Genomic DNA, 13,056 nt, shown 5'->3' with positions numbered 1-13,056 from the left:
CATTCTGAGGTCCTGGGGGTTAAGAGTACAACATATGAATTTTGGAGGAGGAGGCACAATTCAGCCCATAATTAAGGTGATCATCTATTTTTCTTTGTTTGAAATGCCCCCATATCCTCCATTTTCTTGAGCTGTATTTTTACTGGGTTTACCATTTTAAGTTAATGGTTATATCTCCTCCATGCTTTTAAGATATTAATTCTAATCTAGCTTCCTCTTTTGTTCTTCAGGTATCAGCTCTCAGTTTCTGCGGTTGCTTTGCAGATGACACAAGTTAGTGTAGGCGAAGTGCTCAGAATAGTGTCAGTATGGTAAGTATCCTATAAACAGTAGCTATTATTGTTTTTCCTCTGGCTGCCTTTAAGATCCTCTCTTTGTCTGTGATGTCCTGCAAGGTCATTATGGTGGCTCTCAGTCTAGATTTCATTTCTGAAGCCAAGTATCTCGTGTCGTTTGTTGGCTTAAAATTCTAAGCCGTGATTGCTTCAGATACTGCTCCTTCTCCTTTCTCTCCAGCCCCCTTTGGAACTCTGGCTAAATATGTATGTTTAGTAGGTATTTCCAGCCTCTTGTCTTCTGTATTTTTGCATTGGATTGAAGGCGATGTTTTCAGATCTGTATTCAGTTTACTCTCTTGATCCGTGTCTTACTGTGCTATGTAACACATCTATCATGTTTCTGTTTCAATTATAGTTTTCATTTTTAGCTGTGTTATTTGGTTCTTGTTCACACCTCCCCATTTTCTATATTCTCTTATTCCTTACTAATACTTTCAATAGCCTCTCTTCTTTCTTTAGAGATATTAAGAATACTCTATGATCTGCATTTGACAAGGCCAATATCCCACATTTTTTAGTGTGATTCTGCTATCTGTGGTTTGGGCTGACCTTCGCTCATGATGCCTTATCTTCTTGCGCGTTCATGGGTGGTTGAGAAAAATGTACGCTCACTTCGCTCGGAACTTAACCTGTTGATAAATGATCGACATCCATACTGTTGATTTACCAGCTCTTTCGCTGAACGTATAGTCCTTTTTGGTGCAAGGTGTATGCAGGTGTCCTCTGTCAGACTGTCCACCTTTAATAATCTTTAAGCTTCAACTCCTGTGGCCAGGAAAATCGAACGTCTGCTCCATGAGGAAAATCGAACGTCTCCTCCACAACATTCGACACAGCAGATGTTGTTAGGGAAGCTGGTGGCTTCACTGCTAATCAGCTTAACTCTGAATTGTTGTTTCCACTTTGATTTTGGCCCCTGAGGTTTCATACTCAGCTCAGTGACTCAAAAAAAAAAAAAATTTTTTTTTTGAGGGCACCTGGGTGGTTCAGTCGGTTAAGCATCCACCTCTTGGTTTCAGCTCAGATTATGATCTCACAGTCACGAGATCGAGTCCCATGTTGGGCTCCACGCTAAACATGGAGCCTGCTTGGGATTCTCTCCCTCCCCCTCTGTCCCTCCCTCCCCCTCTTCTCTCTCTCAAAATAAAGAAATAAACATTTAAAAAAAGGTTTTGAATAGTTAATAAGGCATTTTTAACTGTTGCTGCGGAAGGGTCGGTCTACCATACCCTCAGAAAAAGAAATTTCTTCGATTACTTCTCTCTTCCATATGTTTTCCCTGTCCTTCCAGAATCTTAGCACTCCCAGGTAAGTCTCCCGTTCTTCCTCTCATGATTTTCATCTCTTTGTACTTTTCCTCTGACTTTTGAGATACTTCTTTCGTTTTATCTTCCAGTTCCCTTGTCTTGTTTTCAAAAGTTCTCAATGGTTACCATAATCATTTGTTGACACTGTGCAATGCCGTTTTATACCATGAACAGTTCTCCTAACATGAGATGATGGTGATGATGGTGGTGGCGGTGATGGTGGTGATGATGTAAAGTTTTCATCTATTTACCATTAATTGAGATGTTCTGTTTCTTCTCTCTGGTACCTGGATCCTTTTCAGCCTCTTCAGACTTTCTTCTTCCTACTCAGAGCTCTTTGGCTTCAGGAAAAGCTCTTTGGGTCTCTTTTGTAGCGATGAAAGACGAGGTGACAGGCAAACCGTTGCCCCTGTGACGAGCACAGAGAGGAAGCTGCCACGTTTCAGCCGTTCTGGTTGTTGGCAAGCCCCCATTCTCAGACACGGGCAATCTCTCCGCCCCCTTGCCCATGCATTTATCGCACATTCTCCCCAGGCTAGAGAAGCCCGCACAGGGGACTGCATTCTTGGGACCCAAGAGGACTTTATTCCTTTTGGGAACCACAGAGTTCTGGACCTTATCCCAGGCCTTGGAGCTGCTGAGCCCCTCACTCCCACCGGGCTGGAGAATGAGTCCTGTGCCTATTCTCTTTTCTAGAGATTCCAGAAGAGCTCACCTCTCCACATATGCATTCCAGGCCCTGCCATCGGACCCTCCCTCCTGGCTGCCCCTTAGCTCAGGAGGTGGAATTGAACATAAGTTAGGAGGGGCATTCAGGCCACCTCTCCCACCCCTCTACCAATTTTTAAACACGTGGTGGCCATCTGTTCACACATTTGGGCCTTGCTTATTCTCTTCAGGAGCTGTATGTTATTTCATCTCTAAGGCTGTACCTATATTTAAGGTTTTGCATTTTAATATCATACAGTACCTTGTCCTTATGGATTATTCATCATGACGCCAGTATTATTATTCTAAATTTGTAGTACTTGATTCCCAAAGCTCCATGATAATAACGATAATGTTAGAAATTACCGAATGCCCACTATGTATTAAGGCCTTATGTGTGTTAACTTGTTTAACATTTATCAGAGCCCTATTTTTTCCTGATATTACAGATAAGGAAAGTAAGTCTCAGAGAGGTTAAGTGAGTTGATCAAGGTCACACAGCTAGTAGGTGGTAGAGTCCAGCTTTCATCCATTTCATATTGTGCATGGGGAATACACTGGGCCGGGTTTCCAGCCCGGCTTCTGTAAATTACTGTGCTTCCCCTGACACGCGACATTAACTCCCTGGGATCCAGGGATCACAATCGTCTCTGCCTTGCCTCCCTCCCAGCAGTGTTCACAGGACAAATGAGAAGACCGTGTATGTGGAAGCACTTCAAAAACCATAACATGTCATACAAATGTAGGGGATAATTAAGAGATTATTCTTAAGCACACAGATCAGCTTGTTTACTTCAAGCACGTGAACCCTATGACAAATCTAAAGGATATATCCAGAAACCTTGTCGAAACCCCAAACTGGACACTATATAATAATTGCATCAACACAGACATAAAGTTATTTATTTTTAAAAATTTTTAATGTTTATTTCTTTTTGAGAGAGAGAGACAGACAGAGTGTGAGCAGGGGAGGGACAGAGAGAGAGGGAGACACAGAATCTGAAGCAGGCACCACACTCTCAGTGCAGAGCCGGACGCGGGGCTCAGACTCACGAACCACAAGATTATGACCTGAGTCAAAGTTGGACACTTAACCGACTGAGCCACCCAGGTGCCCCAGACATAAAGTTATTTAGAAAGATATCAATTTGTTTGTAGATGTTGTCTGGAGCACTTGCTCAAAGTGTTTCGTGAATCACCTTTTCACAATCTCTCTTAACTGATTGAAGAGCTCACTCTGGTCCACGGCTGAATTCTACATTTTCCTGTTTAATTGTTCAAAACTCCTATTCTCTTTTTCAGACACACTGCTTTCTGAGGCCTCCGACTTTCTACTTCTGTTATAACACTAGTGTGCGTCTTTCTGTGGAAGGGCATTTTTACAAAGAAACAAGACTTTCTCCATCATTTGTGAAGGATGACACAGTACTGGATGGTATGTTGACTCATAAGTGACACAAATTCACGCCTCAATACATGACATGCCCCATATCCATCAGCACTCAAGGTCCCTGGGGAGTTTAGATCCTTCAAGACCCTGGTTCTGTGGTAGAAACTAGGGATTCCCTTAGCGTTCCCTGTGCTCGGGGACTTGAGCAGCCTGGCTCCCTAACTTACGTGCAAGTTTCTTGACACAAAGAATGTATCTTTTCCATCTCCAACTTCCTCTCCAAACCTCCCCGGTGCCCGGCGTTCTCATAGGTGCGCTAACGTTATCTGTACAACCAGATGACATAACGTTCGCAAATCGCTTAGTCTATCACTCACTGCTCTCTAATCAGAGATGGTGACACAGTGAAAGAGAGCCCAGCTCTGGGTGGCCCTTGTGTGGGAACCTTGTCAGTCGTTTGCAAGCTGGTTTTTATTTTATACACCTGATGAGAAGGGCAGTTTGGACAGGATGATCTTTAAGACTTGCTAAATTAATTTAAAAAGGAGGCCATTAGACTGAAGGGGCTTTAATGCGGTGGTGGTGGCTTAGGAAAGCAAGCCAAAATCAAAGCCTCAAGGTTACAAAATCGGAACTGTAAACACAACCAGTCACAAACTGCCAACCTGCCTTCAAGCTACAGCCAATCAATTTCCTTTCTTTCCTCCAGGCACTTTCTCTATAAGTCTTTTCCCTGGCTCCACTGTGGGGAGTGTTAACCACTTCTGGTTTGGCTGGTCCTGATTTGAATCAATTTTTGCTAAAATACTGCAAATTCTTAAAAATTTTAATATGTCCCAGTTTATCTTTTAACGGGCAATGGTTCCCCAATCTGGCCGGTCACCTGGAGGTTAAGAGATACCTGAACTCCTTCCAGGGATCCTGACCACACTTCAATCTGGGACAGGTAAGAATCTCTAATAAGATCAGCTAGCTCTTAGCAAGAACTTACTGGGGTCTTGGCAGCATGGTAAGTGTTTCTCAAGTCCATGTTCTCTATTCGTATCTTCATAACCGTGAGGTGGTTGCTATCGTCGCCCCATTTTGCAGAGACTGAAGCTAAAAACGGGGTATGTGGCTGGGGGGGGGGGGGGAGCTGCCTAAAAGGCTGTGCAAGTAGTAAGGGATTGAGGAAAGATTCGAACTCAGACCCAGCAACTGCAGACCCCACTCGCAATTACTGTGCTATGTAAGACTTTTTCGGGGGGCTTCTGGTTTGGATGATTAGCTAGCTTTTACGGAAGACAGACGCCCACAGGCCATGCCACTCTCAAAGGGTGCATTTGTTTAAAACTGTGTGTGCGTCCCTCCCCCACTGCGTGTTTCTGGAAGGAAAATGGTTTAGGAACAGCTTTCTCTGCAAACATAAGATGAGCAGCTGCACCTCTTATATCTGCATTTTCGGGCAACTTTAAGTCCACTTAACGAGACGCCTGGTCTCACAGGTTGACCCAATCTGGGAACTCAGGGAGAATCTTTCTGTACACCTGGCACTTCTGGTCCCGCCCCGTTTCGTCGATCTCCCAATCCCAAGCCTGTTCCCCCTGATTGACGTGACCCCAGAGCAATTATAATTGGTCATGGCAGACGGCCGCCCCGCCTCCCCGGCGGCCCCGCCTCCCTTTCATTCTGAAAGAAAGAACCTCATCCCAGATGCCCAATGAGAAGCGCCCCCACCCCAAAGATCCCGCCTCTTTCGGCGCCGACCCCGCCCCGAGGGCCAGAGGGACGGCCGCCTCCCGGCGCCACACGGCCCAATCGGAGGGCGCGTTCGTCCGGATGGACGGCGGCCGGCCCAATCGCCGGGCCCCGGCCGCGCCGCCCCGCCCCTCCGCCGGGGCCGAGCGGCGGGCGAGAGCGGGCCTCGGGGCGGCGGCGGCGGCGGCAGACGGACGGACGGACGGACGCGGCCTGAGGGAGCGGCCGGCTGCCGCGCGGGGCTCGCCTCGCCCGCGGCGGGGTCCATGGCCTGAGCGGCCATGTCCGGCGTGGTGCGGACCCTCAGCCGCTGCCTGCTGCCGGCCGAGGCCGGCGGGGCCCGCGAGCGCAGGGCGGGCGGCAGCGGGGCCCGCGACGCGGAGCGCGAGGCGCGGCGGCGCAGCCGGGACATCGACGCGGGGCTGGCCCGCGAGCGGCGCGCCGTGCGGCGCCTCGTCAAGATCCTGCTGCTGGGCGCGGGCGAGAGCGGCAAGTCCACCTTCCTCAAGCAGATGCGCATCATCCACGGCCGCGAGTTCGACCAGAAGGCGCTGCTCGAGTTCCGCGACACCATCTTCGACAACATCCTCAAGGTGCGCGCGCCTCGGCGTCCCCGCCCGCGCACCTGCGCCCAGGTGCGCGCAGGTGCGGCCAGGTGCGGGCCGCTTGACCCCGTCTTTGGGCGGGGAGGGTGTCCGGCCGGGGATGCTCACCCCTTCGGCGCCGCGGCGCGATAATGGCCTGCGCCCCTGCCCGTCTTGCGGGGGGTGGGGGCTGGGGGCCGAGACGCGGAAAAGCTGGCCAACTTCGGGGGATGGGGACGGTGGGCGGGCCCCTCCTGGACGCCGCGCCGGGGACGCGCCCTTACAGGACGGCTTCTGCGCGCTTCCCACAGCCGGCCTCCCGGGGTCAGGGAGCCGTCCTCGCCCTGCCCTCCCCGTAAGTGCCGGAGAGCGGTGTAGACCGGAGAGGAGGCCGGCCGCACGGCTCCGCTTGGGAACTGAGAACTTGCCGCCTGCACAACGTGCAGGGAGTAGAGCGAAGTGCGCGTACCCACGCCCCCTCCCCCAGCCTCAGCGCTCGGGTCACCCACACGCCTGCCCTGGGGCTGGAAGCCAACCCCAGACCGCGGAGAACTTCGTTAGGAAGGGTCTTAGCGTTTGTCGCTGAAAGAGAAGGCCTCGCTTTAGAAACCACCGCGGTCCGCCTACCGAAGCCGCGAATCAGTAACTGCTTGCTTGACACCCTCGGATAACCCAGCCTGTGCTCACAGCCCCCCGCGTTGCCCCGTCGCCGTTGTGTGTGTGCGCGTGACGGTACAAGGGAATTCCTTGCTCTGCACCCTTTAGTGGATGTCCTGCGTGCTGTGCACAATCGACTGGCTCTCCTATTCCCTGCTCGTCTTATCCTTGGCGGTTTTGGGGAAAACAAAACAAAACAAAAAAGCTGTGGAGTTGACCAAGTCTGGATTCTGGTCTCTCTCTGCTGGGAGTCTGTGCTGAAGGGCTCCCCGGAAAGGAAATCTGGAGAAAACGGACGGGGAGCAGCCCAGCGTAGATTCTCTCCTGCCCTTAGAGTCATTTGGGGGGTTTGTTTATGATTTTTTATGTGCTCGTTTTGACTGTATCGCTACCCCCTCTCACTGCCCTCTCACCTACTCCTTCCCAGGCTCATTGTGGGGAAAGCAGGTATGTCTCAAGCAGAGGAGAGTTTGTCCTACCAGACGGCTGTCTGGAGACGAGAGTTTACGGTGCCCCCAGGGACTTTAAACGTAGCAGAGGGCTGTAGAAACCCATCCGGTGCCTCTCACTTCACCCACGAGGAAGAAGTTCCAGGCCCGGGGGGGTAAGTGAGTCCACCCCCTGGAAGCCGAAACCCTGCGTCTAAACCTCCAGGCTCGGCCTGGTATCCCCGCTTTCTGTATTTGTTATGAAAATCTGTCATTTTAGTAGAAAAAGCTCTTTTAGGATCTTGAGGGGAATGACGGGAAGAGAATCATTTGAATGACAAAACACTCCTTCCTTTTCACCTCTTTCAAAAGCCTCTGTGGGTCTGCTCTGGGCAGTCTTCACCAACGTTAAAGGCCAGGAGCCCAGTGTGATTCCCGGGGATACACTGTGTGTTTAAAATTCCCCTCATCTTCTGGGGTAAAGTGCATTTCATTGTCTTCCTCTATCTCAGAGCCAGATTGCGTTTCGGCTGCTTTTCCGAACCTCCACGCCCAGCAGGTGTAGAAAGGATCACAAGGATTTGACTGACTTTCTCCCACTTTTAACTCGGGAGGTAGACAAAATGTTGAGCAACGTAGAGTCTTAAATGACTGTGCTGAGTGCGTTTTAGGAAACTCATTCCTAACCTTCTCCCAGTGCACGCAAACGTTAACCTCTACTGACTTCCTGATCAACAGAAATATTAGGTTTGTTAGCCGGTCTCCTCTTTTCCTTCCCAGCTTTTAACTCACCGTAAGTCCATTTTAAACTCGCTTTGTCTGTGACTAGTTCAGTGGCTAGTTAGGAATTCTTTTTTCAGTTTAAGACCACAAATTCTTCCCCCCCACCTCCCACCCCCGACTCCACGCCGTGTTTTGACTGATCACTTTGGGAGGAGACCTTTCAAATTAATTGCTGTGCAGCGGCTGCAGTAGTGGGCATTTGAATGGTACGATTTAGAATGCTTCTTGTGTCTACGCGTAGATTCAGCGTTCACAGGCTGTTGTCGAAGTACTGTGTGCCGTGCGCGTTGCCACATCCTTCATAAGTGACATTTAGTTTTTCTCATGTTTCAGGAGGTATTGTCCCATTTAGCCGTGAGAACACTGAGGACAGTGAGTTCAAAGTCTGTTCAAGGTCAGCTACCTACGTAGCAGGTGGCAGAGCTGGGAACAAATTTTTGTTTTTTTAACTTTCATTTTGGGGATAATTGTGGAGGCCCATCCTGTCGTGAGAAATAATATGGAGGGCCCACGTACCCTCTATCCTGTTACCTTCTGTGATGACATCTTGCAAAACTTTGATGCAGCGTCACGACCAGGATACCGACGCCACGCAAGTCAAGATACAGAATATTCCCGTCACCGTCAAGGGTCCCTTAGGTCGCCTTTCCTGGCCGCTCCCTCCCGCCCCTCCCTGACCCTGGCAAGAACTGATCATTTCTCCAATTCTACAAGTTTTATTCATTCGAGAATATTGTACCAACAGAGCCATGCAGAACATGACCTCTTTTTATCATTCCACCTCATTCCCTGGAGAATCACCCAAGTTGTGCGTGTTGGAAATAGTTTGCGCCTTCCGTTTGCCGGGTAGGATCTGCGGTGTGGATTTACCACAGGCCACCACGTAACCGTTCACCTGTCGAAGGCCTCTGGGTTCCAGTTCTCTGCCTGTTGTGAGGAAATGTGCTCTGCACGTTCACGTACACGTTTGCACACACATCTTCACGTGTCTGGGATAAGTGCCCAGGAGCCCAGTTGCTCGGTCGTGTGGCAGTGGTGTGGTTAACGTGATAAGAAACGGCAAACTTGTTGGAGTGCCTGTACCCTTTCGCATTCCCACCGGCGGTGTCTGAGTGACCCGGGTTCTCCGTATCCTCGCCAGCATCTGATGTCCTTTTGCTGTGTCAGCCATCCTGATAGGTGGGCAATAGCTGTCTCCTCGCTGTCTTAATTTTCCTTTCCCTAATAGCTCATGGTGTAGAACATCTTTTCATGTGTTTATTTGCCGCCCCTATATCCTCTTTGGTGTGGTGCCTCTTGGTGTTTTTTGTTTTTTGTTTTTTTTTTTTTTTACCTATTTTCTATTTCTAGAGGTTGCTTGTTTTTATGGTTTGTTATTTATTGTGGTTTATTGCTAGTGAATGCTTGGAGAGTTTTTTTATGCATTCTAGATACTGGTCGTTTACCACGTTTTATGGTTTGCAACTGTTTCCTCCCCGTCTGTAGCTTTGCTTTTCATCCTCTTAACAAGGGCTTTCACAGAGCAGAACTTTTTCTGATGAAGCAAGCTTATCAGTTTTTCCCTTTATAGGTAACACTTTGGGTATCAAAACTATGAACTCTTTGCCTAGCTCCAGATCCCAATCCATTTTTTTCCCGTAAATTTTGGTCGTTTTACATTCCTCATTTGAGTCCCTGATCCATTTTGAGTTAATTATCCCATGAAAATGTGTGAGTTTTGGATGGAAGTTTTTTGTTTTTTGTTGTTTTTTTGCTTTGAATGCTTAATCGTTCCAACACCATCTGGTGAAAAGACTGTCCTTCCTTTGAATCGCTTTTGCAATTTCGTCAGAAACCAGTTGGGCATATTTGTGTGGACCTAGTTCTGAGTTCTCTATTCTGTATGTCTCTCCTTCTGCCGTTATCACGCTCTGTTGATTACTATACCTATGCGGAAGACCTTAACATCACATAGAGTGGTTTCTCCCACTTCATTTCCCTTTTTGAAAATTGTTTTCGGTACTGAAGGGCCTGCGGCTTTCTAGATGTGTCTTAGAATACACTCATCTGTGTCTATAAAAAAAAATCTTGCTGGGATTTTGATAGCAATTGCATCAAACCTATAGATCATTTGGGGGAGAATTGACCTCTCGACTATGTTGAGTCTTCCAGTCCATGAACATGGTATGTCTTTCTTTCAGCCTTTGATTTCTTATTTTTTTTCATTTAAAAAAAATTTTTTTTTAACGTTTATTTATTTTTGAGACAGAGAGAGACAGAGCATGAGCAGGGGTGGGGCAGATAGAGAGGGAGACACAGAATCCGAAGCAGGCTCCAGGCTCTGAGCTGTCAGCACAGAGCCCGACGCGGGGCTCGGACTCACGGACCGTGAGATCATGACCTGAGCCGAAGTCGGACGATCAACCAACCGAGCCACCCAGGCGCCCCCAGCCTTTGATTTCTTTATTAGCATTTTGCGATTATTAACATGCAGATCTGGTATGTGTTTTAAGTGTGTATTAAGTATCTTGTTTTCCTTAGAGCAACTGGAAATGATACAGTGCTTTTATTGTCAGTTTCCACATGCTCTTTGTTCTTATACAGCAATGCAACTGATATTTGTGTCTTGATTTTGTGTCCTATGAGCTTAGCGAATATACTCAATCGTTCTAAGGGCTTTCCTATAGATTCCTTGGGATTTTCTCTGTGGATCATCCTGTTATCTGCAAATGAACAGCTTTATTTCTTCTTTCCCAATAGCTCTGCTTTCTTTCTTTTCCTTGGCCTTACTGCAGTGGCTAGAACTCCCAGTATTTTGTTGAATGAGAATGGTGAGAGGCCTGTCTTGTGTTTCTTTTCTGGTGTTGGTGATTTCTGTCTTTTATTTTTGTCAGTCTTCTTAGAGGCTTATCACTTTTAATGATTTTTTTTTTTTTTTCCCCTGAAGAACCAGCTTTTTATTTCATTAACTTTTCTTTATGGCTTTCCTGTTTTCAATATCCTGTATTTCTCTCCTTATTTCCTTCTACTTCCTTCGGGTTTATTTGCTCTTTTTTTTTTTCTTTGTTTTTTGAGGTAGAGATTTGGATATTTATTTGGGACCTTTCCTCGTTTCTCATATGTGCCATAGATTTCCCACTCAGCACTGCTTTAGCTGTGTTCACATGTTTTGATATGTTGTGTTTGAACTTTTGTTCATGTTCATGTGTGTATTTCTTTTTCAGATTCTTTGACCCACAGATTATTTAGAAGCGTATTGTAGAATCTAGGAGTTTAGAGTTTTTCCTGTTATCCTTATTGATTTCTATGAGTTTATTACGGTCAGAGAACATACTTGGTATGATTTCAATTCTTTGAAATATTTAAGGTTTGTTTTATGACCCAGTATATGGTCTATCATGGTATATATTCTGTGGGCCTTTGTTGGTGAATGTTCATGGACACTTGAAAAAAAAATGCCTATCTCTTGTTGGGTGGAGTTTTCTACTTATGTCCGTTAGGTAGTGCCGTTGATGGGGGTGTCACGTTCTGTATCCTTGCTGATTGTTCACCCTTTCTGTCGGTTCCTGAAAGGGAGGTGTGAAAGTCTCCCAAATACAATTGTGGATATTTCTCCTTTAGCCCTCAGTTTTTGCTTCATGCGTTTTGAGACTGTTGTGTGGTGTATAAACATTTAGGATTATTAGGACTTCCTGGTGGATTGATCCTTTTGTCATTATGTAATCTCCCTCGTTGTCTCTAGTAATTTCCTCTGCCCTACCTTATCAGATATTTTAATATAGCGACTCTTTTTTTTTTTTTTTTTTTTTTTTTTAATGAATGCTTTCCTGCTGTATTTTTTTCCATCCCTTTGACCTACCCACATTGTTGTTTCGAAGTGAGTATCTTATAGACAGAATATTGTTACATCCTATTATCTTCACTCTGTCCATCTTTGTTAATTTGTGTATTTTGGCCATTTACATTTAAGGTAAAGTGATGAATCTGTTAAAGCATAAGCCTCCCATTTTGTTAATTTTTTGTTTGTTTCTTCTGTTTTTTATTTTCCTGTGGGTTAAACATGTTTTAGGATTCCATCTTGATCATTTGGTGATTATATATCAATTAAAGCTTTGTTTACTTTCTTGTTGGTTGCTTGGGCTTACCGTGTACGTGCGTAGCTTAGGGTGCCGGCATCCGTGTTTTACAACCGTCAGTGAAGTGTGGGACCTTTACTCTAGATCCCTTCACCCTCCTCACTTTTTAAATATCAACGTTTTAAGTCTTGTTATACTTGGAGCACCACATCACAGGGCTTTCTGTCAGTCATCAAATAAGATTTAAGAAACTTGTGAAAAGTGGGATGGTTTGTTAGATTCACCCCTATTTTTACCTACTCTGATGGTCTTTTCTTCCTGCAGTTCTGAGCTTTGTGTTTGGAAAACTTCCTTTAGCCATTCTTAAGGGTGGGCTAGTGGACAAGAAATTCAGGTCTCCTGCATCCGAGAATGTCTCTATTCCCCCTTTGTCCTTGAGATCTCGGTGCCAGCTATGGAATTCACAGTTGATACATTCTTTTAGTACTTGAAAAAGGTGCCTTATTCTTCTGGCCTCCCCTGTTGCAGATGAGAAATCTGCTGCCCCTCGAATTGCTCTTTCTAAGTAAAGGTGTCCTATGTCTCCGGTTGCTTTTAAGATTGCTCATCTGTCTCAGTTTCCAGAGTTGAACTATGATTTGTCTTGACATAGGTTCTTTCGACTTATTATATTTAGGGTTTGCTCGGCTTCCTGAATCTCTGCGTTTGTGTCTTTTGCCAAACTTGGGAGGTTTCCAGCCATTATTTCTAAAAATACTTTTTCGGCCCCACTCTTTGTCCCTTCCTTCTGAGACTCTGGTGATAGGAGTGTCACTTGGCTCTTAACTGCTGACCTCCTGGTCCCTGAGCCTCTGTTGCCTTGTTGAGTGGGATGTGACATCAGCTACTCCTGGCCTGGCTGATACCGGGAGTATTAGGAGCAGCGGAGTGGTGACCCGCCCAGCCTCCCCCCTCCTTTTCCTGCCCGCCTGTGCCTGGGTCGGGGTAGAGGCTCAGCGCCCCACTGACGCCGCCCTGGTCGGGGAGTTGAGCACGTCCTGCATCTCTAGGCAGGGGACAGGAGAGGAGA

At 47.0% G+C, this 13,056-nt stretch overlaps 1 protein-coding gene across 2 annotated transcripts in view; it reads left to right on the top strand.

Moving 5' to 3' along the window:
- The first annotated feature begins 5,661 nt into the window (after positions 1-5,661).
- Positions 5,662-13,056, top strand: part of GNA12 (G protein subunit alpha 12) — a 113,420-nt gene continuing 106,025 nt past the window's right edge. For both annotated transcript variants that reach the window (XM_058711582.1, XM_058711581.1), the window contains exon 1: positions 5,662-6,073. In XM_058711582.1, the coding sequence (XP_058567565.1) occupies positions 5,762-6,073 (312 nt within the window). In that variant the 5' untranslated portion in view covers positions 5,662-5,761. The remainder of the gene's footprint in view (positions 6,074-13,056) is intronic.

The sequence above is a fragment of the Neofelis nebulosa genome, chromosome 18 (assembly GCF_028018385.1).
Source record: "Neofelis nebulosa isolate mNeoNeb1 chromosome 18, mNeoNeb1.pri, whole genome shotgun sequence".
Classification (NCBI taxonomy): domain Eukaryota; kingdom Metazoa; phylum Chordata; class Mammalia; order Carnivora; family Felidae; genus Neofelis; species Neofelis nebulosa.
The sequence above is the reverse complement of the archived record's forward strand: the minus strand, read 5'-3'. Positions and strand labels throughout refer to the sequence as shown.